The sequence below is a fragment of the Toxotes jaculatrix genome, chromosome 4 (genome assembly GCF_017976425.1).
Source record: "Toxotes jaculatrix isolate fToxJac2 chromosome 4, fToxJac2.pri, whole genome shotgun sequence".
Taxonomy (NCBI): domain Eukaryota; kingdom Metazoa; phylum Chordata; class Actinopteri; family Toxotidae; genus Toxotes; species Toxotes jaculatrix.
This window is the reverse complement of record NC_054397.1, coordinates 20,255,407-20,273,049: the sequence shown is the minus strand read 5'-3', so window position 1 is coordinate 20,273,049 and position 17,643 is coordinate 20,255,407. Positions and strand designations below refer to the sequence as shown.

At 41.8% G+C, this 17,643-nt stretch overlaps 3 protein-coding genes across 4 annotated transcripts; 2 read left to right on the top strand and 1 right to left on the bottom strand.

The window, feature by feature from the left end:
• Positions 1-691: 691 nt before the first annotated feature.
• golga7ba (golgin A7 family, member Ba) lies at positions 692-3,991 on the top strand. The gene is made up of 5 exons (XM_041037254.1): positions 692-761; positions 1,834-1,959; positions 2,281-2,433; positions 2,535-2,636; positions 2,744-3,991. Exons 1-5 carry the CDS (start codon positions 714-716, stop codon positions 2,825-2,827), a joined length of 513 nt encoding a protein of 170 aa, XP_040893188.1. The 5' UTR covers positions 692-713; the 3' UTR covers positions 2,828-3,991.
• A 1,509-nt stretch (positions 3,992-5,500) lies between these two features.
• On the bottom strand, positions 5,501-10,359 carry crtac1a (cartilage acidic protein 1a). Its single transcript, XM_041037253.1, has 14 exons — positions 10,243-10,359; positions 9,317-9,525; positions 9,010-9,206; positions 8,754-8,890; positions 8,434-8,590; positions 8,220-8,354; positions 7,525-7,661; positions 7,284-7,420; positions 7,062-7,144; positions 6,751-6,851; positions 6,379-6,547; positions 6,073-6,218; positions 5,822-5,861; positions 5,501-5,724 (listed from the first exon to the last, which is right to left on the bottom strand). The coding sequence occupies exons 2-14, from the start codon at positions 9,514-9,516 to the stop codon at positions 5,717-5,719; spliced, it is 1,647 nt and encodes a 548-aa protein (XP_040893187.1). The 5' UTR covers positions 9,517-9,525; positions 10,243-10,359; the 3' UTR covers positions 5,501-5,716.
• Positions 10,360-10,684: 325 nt separating this feature from the next.
• Positions 10,685-14,579, top strand: r3hcc1l (R3H domain and coiled-coil containing 1-like). 2 transcript variants are annotated; one of them, XM_041035278.1, is made up of 7 exons: positions 10,685-10,724; positions 11,129-11,629; positions 11,802-11,992; positions 12,355-12,425; positions 12,689-12,784; positions 12,898-13,038; positions 13,869-14,579. In XM_041035278.1, exons 2-7 carry the CDS (start codon positions 11,153-11,155, stop codon positions 13,919-13,921), a joined length of 1,029 nt encoding a protein of 342 aa, XP_040891212.1. In that variant the 5' UTR covers positions 10,685-10,724; positions 11,129-11,152; the 3' UTR covers positions 13,922-14,579. The 2 variants fall into 2 exon arrangements, with proteins under 2 accessions (XP_040891212.1, XP_040891211.1); XM_041035277.1 differs by lacking the exon at positions 10,685-10,724 and adding an exon at positions 10,858-10,879.
• Positions 14,580-17,643: the final 3,064 nt, after the last annotated feature.

Below are 17,643 nucleotides of genomic sequence, written 5' to 3'. Positions count from 1 at the left end.
AATAATGGATCAAATGTGTATGTGTAATGTGAAAGCAGTCATTTATAGCCACTTACCCACAGAGAATTATCGCCTGTATCTCTGGTTCAGCTCTATGGTGCATTTTGTGGATCATTTAAGAGACAAAACGCCAAGAGCTGGTGGAGAGAAAAACAACATAAAAGGAGAATGAATACTGGACTTACATTGACCAAGTGGCCTAAAACACGAGTCAGTAACAACCGGATGTGTAAGCAGGAAACAAGCAGCTCACAAGTTTGCTGATAATAAGTCAGTGTAGCCACATGCAGGCCTTTCTTTGCTGCCATTCAACAGGTCTTTTTCACAGAAAGCAATTTTCAGTGTCAGGGCAGGAAAAGCAGAGGTGTAAATGATAAAATTAATGATAGCTGAATTCCATTTATCTGCTTTGGCTTTGTGGTTCTGGTATTGGGGATGTTGGCTCTCTGTCACCTTGTCATGGTTTATAGGGAGACTGTTATAGAACAGAGCCAATGTCATTATTATTAATAACACCCTTTATCACAAGTTACAGTATTTGTTTTAATGCAGAGGCCAGACTCATGTGAAAAGCTGATTTAATATGACCTAAACCTGTACTTGCGTTAGCCCCTCCCCTCTTCCTTCCTCCTCCTCCCCCCCACCTCCCTCCCCGCCCTTCCCCCTCCGCTCCTCCAATCCGTCCCTGTGTCCTAGTAAAGCGATTTCAGCGCATGCAGGGGCTCGTCCCTACGGCCACGGATGGCAACATGGCGACAGAGGTAAGACTGACGATTATGATCGGTGTAATTTCCTGCTCAGGTTTCGACCAGGGGCGCACACCGCCGCACCGCGCGGTCACCGGGATAGAAACGGGCGCGGGTGCAGTTAACACGGCCAGAGAGGGGCATTAAGTCTGCACACGGCTGAACTGTGATTCACTTGAATCAGGACTGACGACCGTGTCCTACATTATCATGCCAGTTTCGTCCGAGGGTTGGTCGTTTTTATTTATTTATTTCTGATTTATTTTAAATAAACCTGTAAGCGTGTTCTGGCGTTTTTTAAAGAAAAAAAATAAACCATAAGGGAGAATTATGAAAGTCAGCTGCTCTTCACGGACACAGCGATGTTAAGCTGTTTTGGTGAAAGCAGATCTGTTTTTGTTTGCTGAGACGCCCCGTTAATCCGGTGACAGGCCCCTGTGTTGACCAGTGACCACACACACACACACACACACACACACACACACACACACGGAGGAAATAGCGTTCAGCACCATGGACAGAAGCCACGCCGTCCTGACCTCACCCACTGCTTTTCCAGGATCCGTGCTTTTGTAAATGCTGGAATTAGAAGAGTTGTTAAAAAAAAAAAAATCTGGCTTACCATTTATCAGTCTGTCTCATACTGTTCCACCTGATCGATTTGTTGGGAGCTGTAGTGAAATGTTGTCCCGTCTCTTTCAAGCTATGCTTCCCTGTTAGACCAGAGAGGAAGAAGAGGGAGAGAATGAAAGTGTGTGTGTGTGTGTGTGTGTGTGTGTGTGTGTGTGTGTGTGTGTGTGTGTAGGAGATAGTATGTCTGATGCTGGGCTCCGCTCCAACAGACAACACAGAAATGAGTGCAGACACTGAGCCGCAGAGTGATAGATCACATCTCCTCTATCATCCTATACATCCAAATCAGCCTCTGTTTGCACACATTACCAGTGAACAGGTGCATTGAGGGGTGTAGCTCTGTCTCTCTCTGGGGACTCATTAAAGACATACTGTATTAACACTTACCATTGCACGTTTGCTTGTGTGTGTGTGTGTGTGTGTGTGTGTGTGTGTGTGTGTGTTTTGTCCTCAGTTCCACAACCTGCAGGAGTTGAGGCACAGTGCATCTCTGGCCAACAAAGTCTTCATCCAGAGAGACTACAGCGAAGGAACCACCTGCAAGTTTCAGACCAAGTTCCCCTCTGAGCTGGAGAGCAGGGTGAGGAGACACAAGCCTGCGACTCACAGCATTTTCAGTTAAACATACTCATAAAGATTACATAGCTCCAGCTTCTCAGAGGCAACGTTTTGTTACATGTGATGGTAAACTGAACATCTTTAGGTTCTGAACTGTCGGTCTGAGAAGATGTTTGATGTTTGGCATGTTTCACTGTTTATGGATATTTTATAGATTAAACCATTAATCAGTTGGTTGAGGAAATAACTGGCAGCCCTAGTTCACAGCTATGGTTGCTATGATCATTTATCATCATTACACTAAATCCCTCTACTCATGTCTCTGTCCTGCATGTGTGTCCAGATTGAGCGGACGCTGTTTGAGGACACTGTGAAGACTCTGAATAACTACTACGCAGAGGCAGAAAAGATTGGAGGACAGTCCTACCTGGAGGGGTGTCTGGCCTGCGCTACAGCATATCTCATCTTCCTCTGCATGGAGACACGTTATGAGAAGGTCAGACCGGTGATCTCAGACTTCACACATTTTACCGTTCTCGGACAGCGATGAACGTGTCGTGTTTTGATCTCATTTTTCTTGCTCTGTCTGTGTGTCAGGTGTTGAAGAAGATAGCCAAGTACATTCAGGAGCAGAATGAGAAGATCTATGCTCCCAGAGGTCTGCTCATCACAGATCCCATAGAAAGGGGGATGCGTGTCGTATCCTTGCTCTATGTTTTTGGTGGCATGTGCACAAAAGTGTGAGTGCTTATCTTTTCTGTTTAATGAACCATAGTGAATCATTGGTCCCTAACTGCTTTCACCAGATAGAGATTTCCATCTATGAAGACCGGGGCTCCAGCGGCTCCAGCTCAGGGAGCAGCTCCGTGTCTGGCAGCACTGCTCGATGACTGGGCACTTCCTGAAAATCATGCCCCCCTGATCACTCACAACCCCGGAGGAGAATTTACCACTCCTGTCCCAACACTTACTTACACGTACATCCCTCAGCTATGCTCACACAAAGTATTCACTTCCTCACTTTTTTTCCTTTTTGATCCTGACCTGCCATCACACGCTTACATTGTTTAAACTGTTTAAGCTTTTTTCTCAGTGAACGCTTAAAACATGCACTTTAGCAGTTTCTTGCAAAGCAGTGTGCATGGATACTGACACAGTCACGTTTAGATTCAATGTCTCGATGGAAAAAAAAAAAAGTACCTGGTAATACTTTGTGTGAACATACTGTCACCTTCCTTCCTGTCTTGTCTGGTGGGTGAGGAAAAGGATGGAATGAAGTGAGAAATAAAAAGGGAAGAAGAGAGTGTTGAGACAGGAGCAAAGACCACAAGCCTCGCCAAACTTCATACCTCAGCCACCACCGCTGCACCACACGGTCCGGATCAGCCACAGTCGCACCCTGACCACTCTGGAACAACCAGGAAATTGGACTGAACACATCACTGTCAACCCCGCACACCAGACACTGGCTTTTTAAGATGGTACGTGCAGCTCTGAGTTTCCAGATTTGAGCTAATTTAAAAAGGGTATACAAGTATTTGATCAGGGCATCGCAAATTTTCACCACCTCAGAGCCCAGATTAACTGAAGAAGCTCTTCCTCCATCACCTCTGCTGTAAATCATGCTGTCTGGTAGCAGATGAATGTCATTCAGCCCATGTGTGTATATAATGTAGCAGATCTTCCATATCTCTAGTTAGACACACAGACGTGCACAAATCTAAGTACTAACCTCTTGGTTTCAATGAGTGAGACCAACTTTTCCTAAATTTTGATTATGCAAGGACATACTGTGCATTAAATGCGACAGTAGGTAGACTAAGGATGGGTCAAAAAGTCTTCCTGAATCTTTCCTGTAGTGTTTTAAAATACACCAACCCTTCCTTAATTTCTGAACAAACTTCCAAAGAACAATAACTGCCAAAAAGCTGGCTCACAAATGTGAATGTGTCTTTTACTTTGGTGACATTGTGTGCAAGAATAAACTTTCGTACTGCTTGTTGTTTGATACATGTGGCAATGAAGTAAATATGACCGGTGTCAAATAAATACTGTTTCATCACAGCTGCACAGAGCTCATCTTTTTTTATTATTATTATTATACTGTAAATATACAAAATAGACCAATAGCTTGTCACAGCAGGAAAAGGGTTAGTGTGCCAGTATGCCATCACAGGTCCTGAGCATGTACAGTAGCAGGGCTCGAGAACTGGGAATATTAAATTAAACGCAGTCAATGTTGTGCCAAACAACATGTTTTCATTAACAACTTATAATGGACAAAAATGTACTTACATTCATCAGGTGGACAGAAACACAACTCCAAATGACTCTGCCCAAGAGTGGCCATAAATCTGTTAATGCAGAAAAAAAAAAGACTATTAACTATGGACAAATTTTAATTTCACCATCAGAATGTAAAGCAAATGATCATCAAATGATATTTATTTTTATGCACTGTAGACCTTTTTCAAACCAGATATTTTGACATGTCCCATAAGCACATGTGTAAACAATAAAATGAATTATGGTTGATGATTAGTTCTGTTTAGCTGCTTCAGTTTCAGGGTACTGGCACTGTGCATGCTGACTCATTGTCACACTGTCATGTGTCACTGGGGACACTTGAACAGAACAGAGTCCTCCCTAATGATATAAGTAACAAAGACCAGCTATGAAAAAAGGCCTACAGTACATAATAATGATAAGAACTGAAACCCACTGAATGAACTACAGGAAATGTACTAATTCCATGTTATGACCAGCTTTGGTCAGGCAGGTTCCCTCATGTTTGCATGCATGCTCGACTGGTTATATGACACTGTTACACTTTCAGCTGGGTAAAGGGCGTGATACTGATCCCAGTTTTTCAGTCTTCACTTACAACGTGCAGGAACTAGCGCATGCACCCAATCCACCACAACAAACAGGAAATGTCCAGCAGAGCGTCCAGATACTGGGATATGATCAAATAGTGTATCCAGATGGACGCACTGCATGTTACAGCAAGTCAAGTCAAATCTTTTAGTAGATGTTTGGTTCAGACATGCAGTGCTGGATAGAAGCTTTCTTACTGTGTCAGTGCTACCCTGAAGACTACCAGCCTCTGAGATCTGCCAGTGCAGACAGCACCAAGACACACTGTAGTAAAACTGTCTTAAAACAGGAGGCTTCAAACGTGGAGACAGAAGTGGAGCGGACGCCATCGTAAAATGGAGCCAAGGCTGCATGGATGAAGGGACAGATCAGGGGAGAACGAGAAAAATGGTGGAGGAAAAGAAGACAGGGTAGACATAAGGTTAGGACAACACAGTAGTGCAAATGGTTGAAACTGAAGGACACAGCAGTCGTGTGGACTGATGACAAGAAAAGGCCAGAGAGATGTGCTCTTGCTCAGAGGAGTAAAGAAACTCATTATCTTTCCTTTGTAGTCAGAATTCTGGCCTTGATCATACTAGTCCTGTATGAGTGATGAGGTTGTATGCCAGATTAAATGGGGAGTGTCTCACAGCACTGAAATGATAATACCAGCAGAATATTGATTTGTAACAGTTTATTTAGAGTTTTCCATGGAACACAAAAAAACAGCAACCATAACCAGGAAGAAGCAGTAAAAGATAGAGAAAATTAAGAAAAACCAACATTTTTTAAACTACTCATAGAGTAAAGAAAACAAGGCTCCTGTCTTAAAGCACAGGCAAAAAGAAAAGTATTGTGATAATATCATGTTATTTTTGTGTTTTCCAAAGCAATTTTTATTGTATTTCATGTGATTATCTTCAAAGACCTGTAAAAACATAAACAATAAATAAAATTAAAAACAAATTTTGATTTTAAATTGTTTTATTCACCTTTAAGTTGTTTCGTTTAAGAAATCTGCCTACCTGCACAGCGGCCATTCTTGACAGTAAAGCCTTTGCCACACTGAAAAAAAAGTGTAGTATTGTTATTTTGTAGTATTGTCCTCTGTTAATTTTTTGTACTGAAAACTGATTAATCTGAAATTGACAGAAAATGAGAGAAAAAGACAAGCGACTGACTGTGGTGGGTTGGATAAGTTTATGAGGCCACTATAAGAGGCTGATTGGAAAATTATCCGTGTTCACAGTTCATGCTCTGGATCCGTACTGCGTACCTGTGTGTCATTGGCAAGCACAGATGTTTCCCCTTCTCTGGGATAGGCCACTTCCACCACTGAGTTCATTTCACCAGGCTGAAGGGTTCGAGTGAAGACGCTGCCATCTGGCCAGGAGACCTCCAGCACCTTCACCTCGTCATTTCCTGGAAGTCAACGGTAGAAAAGAAAACCCCTGAGCATCATATGAATTTAAACCTTTCAGTACTGGGTTTATTACATGCAATAAAAAACAATCTTTTACTCTAGATGTGTGTCCCATCCTCTTTGAATGTCTGTTAAGTATGAAATGTAGATTATAGTCACCAAAACCAAAGTGAGCGACAGGCTCCATCTCACACAGGTACCCGGAGCCTCCGTCAATGATGCGTGTGTGAGCTCCACTCTGATTGGTGAAGGCTGTTACCTTGGCACCCCGGGCAAAAGCACCAAACTGGGTGCGAGGGATAACCCGCAGCCAGTTATTGGATGAGCCCTGACAACAAGGATGACAGGTCAGTATGTGAATAATCAGTGCCTGGATGTCATGAACAAACACACAAACACACACCCTAACCCTAAAACCTAAAACCAGGTCTTAACCCTCAAACAGCCATTTAAACTTGTGAACTCCTGGGTTTTAGACCCCACAAATTTAGTAAAACAAGCCCACAGACACACACATGCACAGACACACACCTGTGTGACCTTGAAGACAGAGATTGGCTGCTGGGCGCTCTCTCCATGTGCCAGCAGCAGGTCCAGCTGTCCGTCCCCATCCAAGTCTGTCACAGTGCCACCTGTCCAAAACAGACAGAGAGCTTTCACTGCACTGACCTACATAACAACTTCACTGTGGTGTTTATCTGACAGCTGTGTCTCTGTAAATCTCATCCAAGGAGAGAGGAAGCAGAGATATCACGTTCCTTTTAGGTTACACCAGCTCTAGAATAAAACTGATGAAAATGTGTTGTCCAGTGTCCAGCGCTCTGAGTTTAGACCTATCTGACCTGTTCCTCTCCCCTGTGGCTCTGCAGCATCTCCCACATTAAGCTCCTGGATCAGTGGGTCTGCATCAGTTCTCCTTGACACCCTGCAAGATTATAAAAATAAATTATAAAAATAACCAGTAATTTAAACATTAATCCAGGATGTTTGTTATTGCCAAGTATTTCTTAACTGTTTGATGAATCTCACTGGAACTTGGATCCACATAATAATTAAAATATTACCTAAACAGCCGGTTAGGGGCATTTCCTCTGTAGGCAATGTTGTTGAAAAACACCTCCAGCTCCCTGTCATTATCAAAGTCAGCAGCAATGACAGTGCGGATAGGAGAGGGGGTGGCAAATCCTCCAGAAGCTATGTTCTGCACAAGAGAACAGATAACTTTATAAATCCTGTTTAGTCAAAATCTATCCATTTTACAGACTTTTATCACATATTCTTTTCCCCATTGTCCTCTTTCATTACCCGAAATTTAGAGTCGCTGCCCTGCAGGAAAAGTCTGTGTGGACCGTTCCAGTTGCCATAGACAATGTCTGTCTTTCCATCGCCATTGAAGTCAGCTAGTGCTATTCCTCTGCCATGCTGGTACCGGTCCTCCACACCTTTAGATATGGACACAGAGTTAAAGCTCTGGTGCTGCCAGTACTGGAAAACAATGTACTGTTTATGCATATGAAATTTTTTCTGATGCCTCTGGTGACATCTAGTGGTGGTACTAAAGAAGACATTGTGGCAGATGACCCTTCACACTGATTCTCCCCTATTGGACTACATTTCCAGTGAAATACCCACAATATTTCAATAATATCTTACTCATCTCATTTATGAAAAAACCTTTAAAAACCATTAAAGGAATAATTTAACATTTTGGGGCATTTGCTTTATTTTTCTTGTTGAGAATCAGATGAGAAGGCTGATACCATTCTCTTATGTGGCCGTTAAATTTAATGCCAATCATCACTTGTTGAATTATTCTTTTTAAGAATAGCTCAACATATTTGTTGAGAACTTGAGAATCAGTCACTATTAAATGTAACAGGGTAAGAAATAGAATTAGATGTGAAACAAAAAGTTGCAAGACCTCAAGTTTTGGATTTAATTTTGTATTTCTACTCCTACCATGTGTGCTTTCACGTCCTTCCCTCCCTTGCCATGCTCACCTGCCTGTCTGGCCATATCAACAAAAGTCCCATCTCCATTATTCTTAAACAAGAAGTTGGGTCCGTTCTCATTGTCACAGAAAACATCAGACCTGGCCTGGCTCAGGATCGGTCCAACCACCACACCGCGACCACCTGCACAATAAGCACACTGTAAAAAAACACAACCTCAAACCATCACACACTGCACTTCCCCAGTCTAACTCCTCCTGACCTGTGAACTTGTTGACTCCGGCTTCAGCAGCCACGTTAGACAGAGCGATGATGCCCTTGCTCACATCGCTGGCAGCCTCATCCATTTCTAGGAGAGCGTGGGGGCCGATGTTGCCGCTGGCATAGTTGGCCACGTAGACTGAATAACGGCCTGTTCCCTGCAGAGCAACAACACGCAAGAGAAGTGAGAGGAAGGTTTTTTTTTGAAAGAACAGTGAATCACTGAGAAAACAGACGGAAAAATAAGAAACAGAGATGGTGAACTCTGAAGAATCATATCATGGAACTTTATAAATAGGTTAACAAAGAGGGTTTACTGACTTTTCTGTCGACACAGGCCACAGAACGTCCTGCCATGCGGTTAGCGACGCCACGACGCACATTGAGTTCGTCACTCAGAAGATCCTCAAAGCGGCCATTTCGAAACTTGAAGAGCTTGTCTGAGTAAGTTGCCCGTCCTGCATAAAAAAAGAGAAGATAGTAATCATGAGGAAAAATCATTCATATACCTGAGATGACTTGCTGTGGATATGCAATTTGCATTTTTGAGGATTGATCTTGACCATTCACTATTTACCAGAGTAGGCATTGTTTGTGTTGAGGAAGTAGATCTCCTCACGTCCGTCTCCATCCACATCGCACGCAGTAACGCCAATAGCGTTACCTGCTCTGTCCCTCAGGGCGTAGTATGGTGAGTTACTGTCATCAATAGCAATGTTCACCAGCCTGTTTTGAGTGCGATCGTACTTCAGCACTAGGTTGGGCCCGTTGTACCTGGGGGTCAACATCACAAAGATTTGTTTTCCACACACATATTCATATAATAATTTCTACACAAGGTAACAAACTTATAGCTGTACATTGTCACGGCATCAGCCCCTCACCCTGCTACCACCACTTCCAGGTCGCCATCACCATCCACGTCTGTTACGGCCATCCCATAGTTGAGCTGTGTCGGATTGTGTAGATTGTCAGGAGGAAGCATAGTCTGTGTCACAGCCTGGAGCATGGGCTCAGAGCTCTGGGTGTGAGACTGATGCCAGACTCCGACCAACAGGAGGAGCAATAGACCAGAACCCCACATCTCTGCAACCTGAGAGGGCACAGAGCAAAGGTGTGGCTTATTCAGTTCAAGGTGCAGATGATGTACTGCTGTTTGTATGAGCAAATACAATATCAATATTATACATACATACATTTTACACATCTTTTACATTAACATTTTATGTGTGTTTTGTGAAAGCCGCAACTGAATGATGCAAGGAACATGCAACTCTAAAGCGCTGGAGTGCTCCACGAATTATGCCTTTTGTAGTTTTAGTTTAGAAGAACAGCTGAAACTGAGAACACAAAAACATACTTGAACAATCAAAGCACACAAAAGGCCACAAATACGTGAAAGGATCCGAGGTGATGTTTAAAGTGAGCAAAAATAAAATCAAGAGTGGAAAGCCACAGTAATGATAGTTTTAAGTAAGTTTGGAGAGAACCAATTTTACCAATGAACATTATGTTTTCCTGTTATGTGAAAATAACTCTACATTTGAAGAAAGGCTATTTAACAAAATTTCTAGATTTTGAATACCAGAAAATACAAGATAAGCACCTTGTTATTAATGCTCTATTACTTAAGACAGAATTATTGTTGTCAAAAAATTATTTCTTACATTAGCTCCACGAAGACACTCATGCACTCTACAATAAGATCTCTATCAATAAACCCGTGCATGAAGCCTGTTCCTCATCTCTGCCTGGTCCTGAGCAGACATTCATGCATTTCATTCCTTCACTATCTAAATACCGTCTTTACCTGAAGCTCTGTCAGCGTGTAGAGATGGAAATGAGCTGACCTCGCTGTTGTTATGTGAATGAAGTCAACGCCGTTATTAAATGATTTGGCACAGATCCACCTTACACAACTTTTAAAATTTACGAAACAGCTTGTGTAACGTGAAGGAGATTGGCCAATCAGCGGAGAGCTACCTGAATAATGAGGGTGTTTACCAATGGCTGACCAGTGTTTCCGTGAGCGTGCCTTGCAGACGCGGATGTTTGCAGGCGCTGCTATTAAAACAGTGCAGCAACAGCACAGAAACAATATATTAATCATTCCTGCTGGGGTATGAATAAATCCTGAGCTGTGAAATCGACGCACATTCAGCTGAAAAAAACAAATGTTTTTTTTTTTTTTTTTTAAACAAACAAGAACACCATCTCCCAGAATGCTGTGGGCTGTCCTACGCTTGCGTCAGTGGTGCGACGAAGATCTGTTTCTAAACAAACCAAATACGGGTAAGCCGAAAGAGTATAAACTGTTCTGTATAATTATAGCTACAATGGTCCCAATGAAAATAACTGGATAAAATTACACTTTGCAAAGCGATACTAACTTTAGATTTGTGTCCTCAATAAACAGGTATTATAGCCTCAGCTAGATGCAAGTTTAGGTAGGTAGATAGATCGGTAAGCTAACTGTAGCTAACTTCAGTATACAGTAATGGGGTGAATGGTACTTGTTTAATTTTTATATTGTATTTCCGAAATACATAAGATATTTAAAGTTGTTTGAATAAAAGTAAATTCATATTGTCGTTACACTCATTCAGGACAAATCTGTTAACGTTTGAGAAAGATTAAATATATGATGTTGCGTTTTTTTTTATTGCATTGCCTCCTGTTTCCCTTCTATAATCCAGGTGTTTTGATAACATCATTTAACAATGGAGTTGGAACAGCCAAAAGAAGACTGTGCTCAAACCCAGCCAACTCCCACACCCCCCTGCCAGTCAAAGAGGCCAAGTCAGGCTCTGTACGTTCCCAAACAACGGCTTCATGCCTCCAAAGACAAAGCTCAGACTCAAGGAGAAGTTAAGCCAAGACCCAGGCCTCGCTACACAGACAAGGCACGAAAGAATGCTAAGAACAAGAAGGACAAGGCTGAAGGGAAAGACAAGACAGCACCTGTTGGAGGAGAAGATGAAGGTCAGAACAGTGACACTAAGCCTGATGTGAAGGAAGAGTTGCTACAGGATACAGATGTGCAGGTTAATGGGCAGCATGAGTCGACCAGTGTGGGGGCAGATGTTACCGCACGGCTGGAAGAAACATCTCCTCAGGAGCTAAAGGGGGAAGAGGAGAGCTGGGACACATTGTTCAACGATGATGGAGATTGTTTGGACCCACATCTGCTAGAAGAGGTAAGAGCTTGGTGGAAGCCTTGGTGATATTCAGAACAAGACTTGATAGCCAGGAGAACATTCTCCAAATTCACAAACACTCAGTTGCTAGTTTCTTTTTACACCTAGCTAAAACATAAATGCAGAGAGCTATAATTCAAGCTTAATGACCTTTGTTCCTTTCCTTCTCCAGCTCGCTGTGAAGGAAGGCAGAAAGAAGGAGTCAATCCAGGAGCCCAGGTTTGATTACTACAACATGGACCGAGACGATGATGAAGACGACATTGACCTCAGAGAGGATGAACTCTCTCACATCGTAGAGATTTACGACTTCCCTGGCGAATTTAAGACAGAGGACCTTCTCAAATTATTTCAGTGCTACCAGTATGTGTAATTCAATGTACAATAACATCTGACTTTAATATAACTTAAAAAGTACAATATTCATAATATAGTTCAGGTTTTTTGTCCTCTCTGTATTTGAAGATTAACATTAGAATCTTTAGTAAAACTCTATGGTGGATGTAGCAGCATTTTTTCATAATGAATATTTTCTCCCTGAGGTTGTGACTTAATAAAAATGGGACTAAAGCTATGGTAAAGTTTGAGTTTGACATCTCCGGGAGTGTAGGATCCCTGATACATGTATTGCATCTAAGATTCACTGGTCTCAACAGAATCATTTTTAATCTGCATTTGATTTTTATCACAATTTTTTTACTGCCTTTGTCTGACTCTGATTTCAGACAGAGAGGCTTTGACATTAAGTGGATTGATGAAACACATGCCCTGGGCCTCTTCTCAAGCCCCATAGCAGGTAAGTGCTGCTTCACATTAAAGGTCATTTCGGGGGAGAATAATTTCCAGTACATTATTCTCTGCAGTAATTATTGTTGTGATACTTTTTTCTGCCACAATGTTGTAAGAAGAAAACAGGTTTAGTATAGAGGATGAGTATCTGTCCTCTGGGGAAACATGTCTGAAACTCTTTGACACAATTTCACAAATTTGTGTGTTCTGTTGTATTGAGATCATGTTACATGTGTCTACTTAAGGAATTTGGGTCTTTTCTCTTTTCAGCCCGTGAAGCTTTAAGATCCAAACATCCTCTGATGAAGCTGCGACCACTCTCCAAATCCTCCTCTGCCACAAAAGCCAAAGCCCGCAGCTGCTCAGGTACAAATACAGTCCCTTATTGTCCCACTTGTTTATCAGTTTTCTGTGCCTCACATATTTAAAGATTAGTATAATCTGTGCTCCTCTTCCTTCTCCTTTCCTCCCGTCCCCAGACTACCTCCTGCCCGCTAAAGAGAGACCTCAGACAAGTGCAGCACTGGCTCGCAAGCTTGTGATCGGTGCCCTCGGTGTAAAGAGCAACCTGACGAAGGAGCAGCGCGAGGCGGAGAGGAGGAAACTCCAGGAGGCGAGAGGTGCATCATACACAGAGAAATTATAGTCATTGTGATTGTGGTGGAGCCATAATGTGATGAGGAGAATGTGTTCTGTGTCTTTGTATCCTGCACTGGTCTGTCGGATAAGCTGGAAGTAGTCTAGAGTTTTTAGAAGCAGACTGAAATACTGCAGATCCACATCTCAGGTGTTGCTAAAGGAAGACCATAAAGTGCTCAGTGAGGCTCCTCTACATAAACACCTAAGTGTTAAAAATACATAAGAGGCTTCATCTGACCGTCCTAGTTTTTGCATCACAGTGTTTCCACCACAAGTGGGAGCTGTTTCTACACTTAACAGAAAAAAGATGGAAAATGTAGTTGCAAACTGATGCCAAGAGAAGTTGCTCTCCGTCCATTCCTGTGCAAATCATAACAGGTCTATAATCAGTACAGCAGCCATTTCCCTTCACAGATGGAACATAAGTATATAGGCACAGAAAACCACAAATGGCCGTCCACTGCACAGTCAGTCAGGAAGTCAGGACCTTGAGTATAGCAAACTAAAAAAAGCTCCTTTGTTCTTAGCATGGGCTGCTGTGCTCTTTATTTAAGATCACAACACGCACAGTAAATGTCAGTGCAGACGTGCATCATGTGCTGAACATTGTGTCCTTGGAATGGATGCCACGTATGGCAGCATCCAGAGATTAATTTACAGTTGCCTCTTCAGTCTGCCTGAGCTCTTCACTGCCCAGCATGTGGCAAAGACGCTGATATAAATTTAGAGCAACAAATTACCAAAGGGTTGTTTATTTAAGGGCTTTTGTTGATTGATATGCTGAACTGTCTGTCTGTGATTTATCTTTCAGAACAAAAGCGCCTGGCAGCCAAACAGAGGGAAGATGCTTGGGAAGGAAAGTGACTGGACAGAGAACAACCCCCTTGTCTGTATTTTTTTTTTTATTCCTTGATTCAGCAGAGACTGAAGATTTCTCTGTTTCCTCTCTTGCTCTGTTTTTCTGTTTTTCTCAACTGGCCTCTCCTTCCCACCACCACACTGCCCAGAAATGGATTCCCACCAATTTTTCCTTCTTATTGCCACTGTCCGTTAGCCCGGAGTGTCACCTCAGATGAGAACGTCCTACTCCTTTTCACTCTCCTTTATTTTCTTACTTTCTTTGTTCAGGGGCTGTTGTCTCACCTGGACTTGCTTTCATGTCTGTAACTAAGCTCTGTACTGAAGCACTGAGTAATCATTTGTAATTTGATATTCATTGAGAGGATTATTTTCTGTATAGATCTAAAGCCTCATGTTTGTCATTTAATAGATTTTTTAAAAATGTTTTTAAAAATGAACCATGTAAATCCATCTGTAAATGTAGGGAGCAGCACGGTTTACTGTTAATGCTCCCGTATCATTTGAATTTAGTCACGATGGGACAGTACATTATTGTATATGAAGACATTGTTGATTTGATTCTGTTTTAATGGGTTAAATTAAATGTGTTATTTTCAAACATGCAGCATTGTTTACAGTTCAAGGTTGACTTTTATTAAACTTTTACCTGACTTTAAACCTTCATGTTGGTTAGTTTTGCAGAGTTTGAAGTGTGTTGTGTGCTTGTCTACGCTTTTTCAGTGAGAGGATTTCTCTGTCCAAAGAGAACTAATGATGAAGATGATGATGATTCCCTCAAAATGGTTTTCATCCATTTTGAGGGAAAAATGTCAACAGAGGTAACTTGTCCTGGACAAGCCAGTTAGGATTAAGAAATCCAGTTCAAATGATTTTCTGACATTTAACAGCTTGTTATTTTCTGAAAACACAGTGAAGAGCACCATTATTGCAGCGTACGTAGCAACACATTTTAGTAATGTTTTCACCCCATTTGAAGTATTACATGGGCTATTGGCTGAGGAAATCTTCTGACACTGGGGTTTACCACAACTCTTTCAAAGTGCCACAGATTAAAAAGCAACAAAAAAATAAAGTGGTGGTCAGTCAACAGGCTGTTTTTCTTAATTCCTGGAAAGATGAAACTTGTGGCTTGTAAATTTTTTTCACTAGACAAAAACAATGTGTATTTAATTCCAATTTTATCCTCAAATTCAGTTTCCTAATCCAGAATGAGCTTGAAGACATGAAGGCTACCTCTCTTCAAACATTTTACACATATTCTACGCCTTTTGGATGAGAGGTGAATCATCTTCAAGAACCTCAAGCAAGGCCAGTTGCCTTTGTATAGCACTTAGAAAAAACAGAAGCCAGCTTTCATAAGTCACTACCAGCTTTCTCACGTCCAACCTCAGGAGACTTTTTTTTGACAGTTGGAGGCCACTGCCTCCTCTGAGGCTTCACCCAGCCGACCACAGACCATGTGGCACTGCGTCTCCTTCACCTCCTCAGCCAATAATTGTCATTCGCGCTGCTAGGAGAAAGAGCTGCAAATTTGTCACTTGTTCTCAGTTAATTTTAAAGATTAAAGGTTAAAGATTTGCTGGTAATATTTGGCCTCACAAGCTCCAAGCAGTGACTGGACATGCTAACAACAGACTGCTGGGTGCATACATGTTTGAAAAGGTGTTTGTTTTGTTGCCTGCAACTGATCAGAGTGCTTTAGTGACATTCAGTTTTAGAGCTACTAAATATACAAATTCATATTCAGGACAGAACCCAGTTTGCGTAACTGTGCACATCAGTGGCTGAGGGCGACTGAGACACAGTGCCACGTGGCTCATAGTGAGCTAATTAAAGCACTGCAGCCTCAGAGGAGGCACTGTTACATGCTCAGTTTTTGTGTTCATTTCTGTTTGAATCAGTCATTCACAAAGAGCACTGACAAATTCAGATTTATGTAATTCAAATCTCTGTAGGTACTGATGTCTTTGCACAGAGTCTGCAGAGAGATGTTTTTGTGGAAAGCGCTTGGAGGAATGAGTTTTTGTTGTTTTTTTTTTTTTGTTTAGCAGTGTACTCTACATCATACATACTCGCGCATTGTTCAAGCTGATAAAAATGCATCTGACAGCATGTGTGTCATGTGTTTTCGTGGACACAAAGGAACAACATACAGCCGCAGGACAAACAGGACTTCATCCATTCATCCATTAACTATACTGCTTATCCTGTGAGGGCTGCAGGAGGCTGAGTCCCAGTTGACATTGGGTGAGAGTCGGGGAATAGGATTTCAGTCAGTGAGTTTCATTTAGGAGATGGTCTTAAAAATCAAAGGCAGGATTATACTGTATGTCCTTGTGTTTTTGATACAATGTGGAATAAAAGCAAATGTGGACAAATTTTCTTGGTGAATCTGCCAGAACAGAAGTGGACCTCCCTGTGTTCTGTTCTCACAGCTGAACTACACATACAGCCTCTAGCTGCTCTTTACCATCTTCGTGTGAGATCTGAGCCCTGCCCATAATCTCATGTTTTACTGTGGCTACGCGAGGAGGTGATGTACCGCAGAACAGCCTACTGGGTGCCTCACACACAATCATTAGATTAACTACACAAACACAAACCACTACTAAGCAAGTGGTGGTTCCAAATGCCAGTTCTGCCCTATATGTGCTGCACAGAGGAGCTGTTATGTCATGGAGCAAATTAAATCTGAGGCATGGTCCAAATGAAAGAATAATCTAATGTCCCACCACAATAAAGGGCCCTAGTTTGGCAGGGTGGTGCGTTTCCTAGCACCAAACACTGTCAGCAAAAACACCTTACATCACCTTCCTCCATCAAATAGTTTGACTGCCACCTGGGCAAGTGGTCAGTAGTGTCTCAGTTATTATTATTATTATTATTATTATTATTATTATTAGTATTAGTATTATTGAATTTATTTGGCAGGGGTCTTGTACAAAAAACATTAATCTCATATAAAGACAAGAAATGTATTGTACCAGATTTAGGTACTAGCTAATTTCCATCCGCAGACCAGAGTGTGTGTTTTTGGATGATGATTCACACTTAAAGCAAGGCTATGTAAGTTTTGTGAGAAGAAATTACACAGTCCTACTCTGAGGAATGAAAAGTTGAATTCATTAGCAATAAAACACACTGTTCCTCCATTAAATATACTTTAGATGCTGCAGCCTTACTACGTCTATTATGACCATTAGCTTAAGGTGGGTAATGTTAACCTAACTTTAGCTAAATATTTCAAACATTACTGATTTAGTTTGGACTATTACGTATGATGAAAATTATTAATAAAAAGCACAAGTACTGATGGACATGATATGATGTGTTCAGGGACCTGTTTGTTGAATTCAGATGGAGTGAGGCTTGTTTAAATCCACAGATAACTGATTGTTATGGTGTTCACGGTATTCACAGTGTAACAGCTGACAGCAGCACTCTCATCACTATGCTGCCACTTTTAGTAAGAAGTTTCTGTCACTTCCTTAATGTACTTTGTGTTACTTGCTTGATTTTAGTTTTTACATGAAAATTATATTCTACTCCAACTCATAAAAGGCAAAAAATTAGGCCAAATTGAGTCACGTATTTAAAGTATAGCCTACGTAATGTGCCGGTGGGGTGCTGCGAGACTTTCCAGTGTTTGTATCTGTTCATCAGTGGGAATGAGGTTGGAAACAACCATAAAACACGGGTTAGCTCAGGCTCCCTGGGAAAAGATG

Coding starts and splice junctions, on each gene's coding strand:
- crtac1a (XM_041037253.1), bottom strand. CDS start 9,516: ATGTGGGGTTCTGGTCTATTGCTCCTCCTGTTGGTCGGAGTCTGGCAT. Junction 7,145..7,283: donor GCCCCTAACCGGCTGTTTAG/GTAATATTTTAA, acceptor ATAATCTTGCAG/GGTGTCAAGGAGAACTGATG. Junction 5,862..6,072: donor TGCTTGCCAATGACACACAG/GTACGCAGTACG, acceptor CTTTTTTTTCAG/TGTGGCAAAGGCTTTACTGT.
- r3hcc1l (XM_041035278.1), top strand. CDS start 11,153: ATGGAGTTGGAACAGCCAAAAGAAGACTGTGCTCAAACCCAGCCAACT. Junction 11,993..12,354: donor AAATTATTTCAGTGCTACCA/GTATGTGTAATT, acceptor CTCTGATTTCAG/ACAGAGAGGCTTTGACATTA. Junction 12,426..12,688: donor CTTCTCAAGCCCCATAGCAG/GTAAGTGCTGCT, acceptor TTCTCTTTTCAG/CCCGTGAAGCTTTAAGATCC.
- golga7ba (XM_041037254.1), top strand. CDS start 714: ATGCAGGGGCTCGTCCCTACGGCCACGGATGGCAACATGGCGACAGAG. Junction 762..1,833: donor ATGGCAACATGGCGACAGAG/GTAAGACTGACG, acceptor TTTTGTCCTCAG/TTCCACAACCTGCAGGAGTT. Junction 2,434..2,534: donor TGGAGACACGTTATGAGAAG/GTCAGACCGGTG, acceptor TCTGTGTGTCAG/GTGTTGAAGAAGATAGCCAA.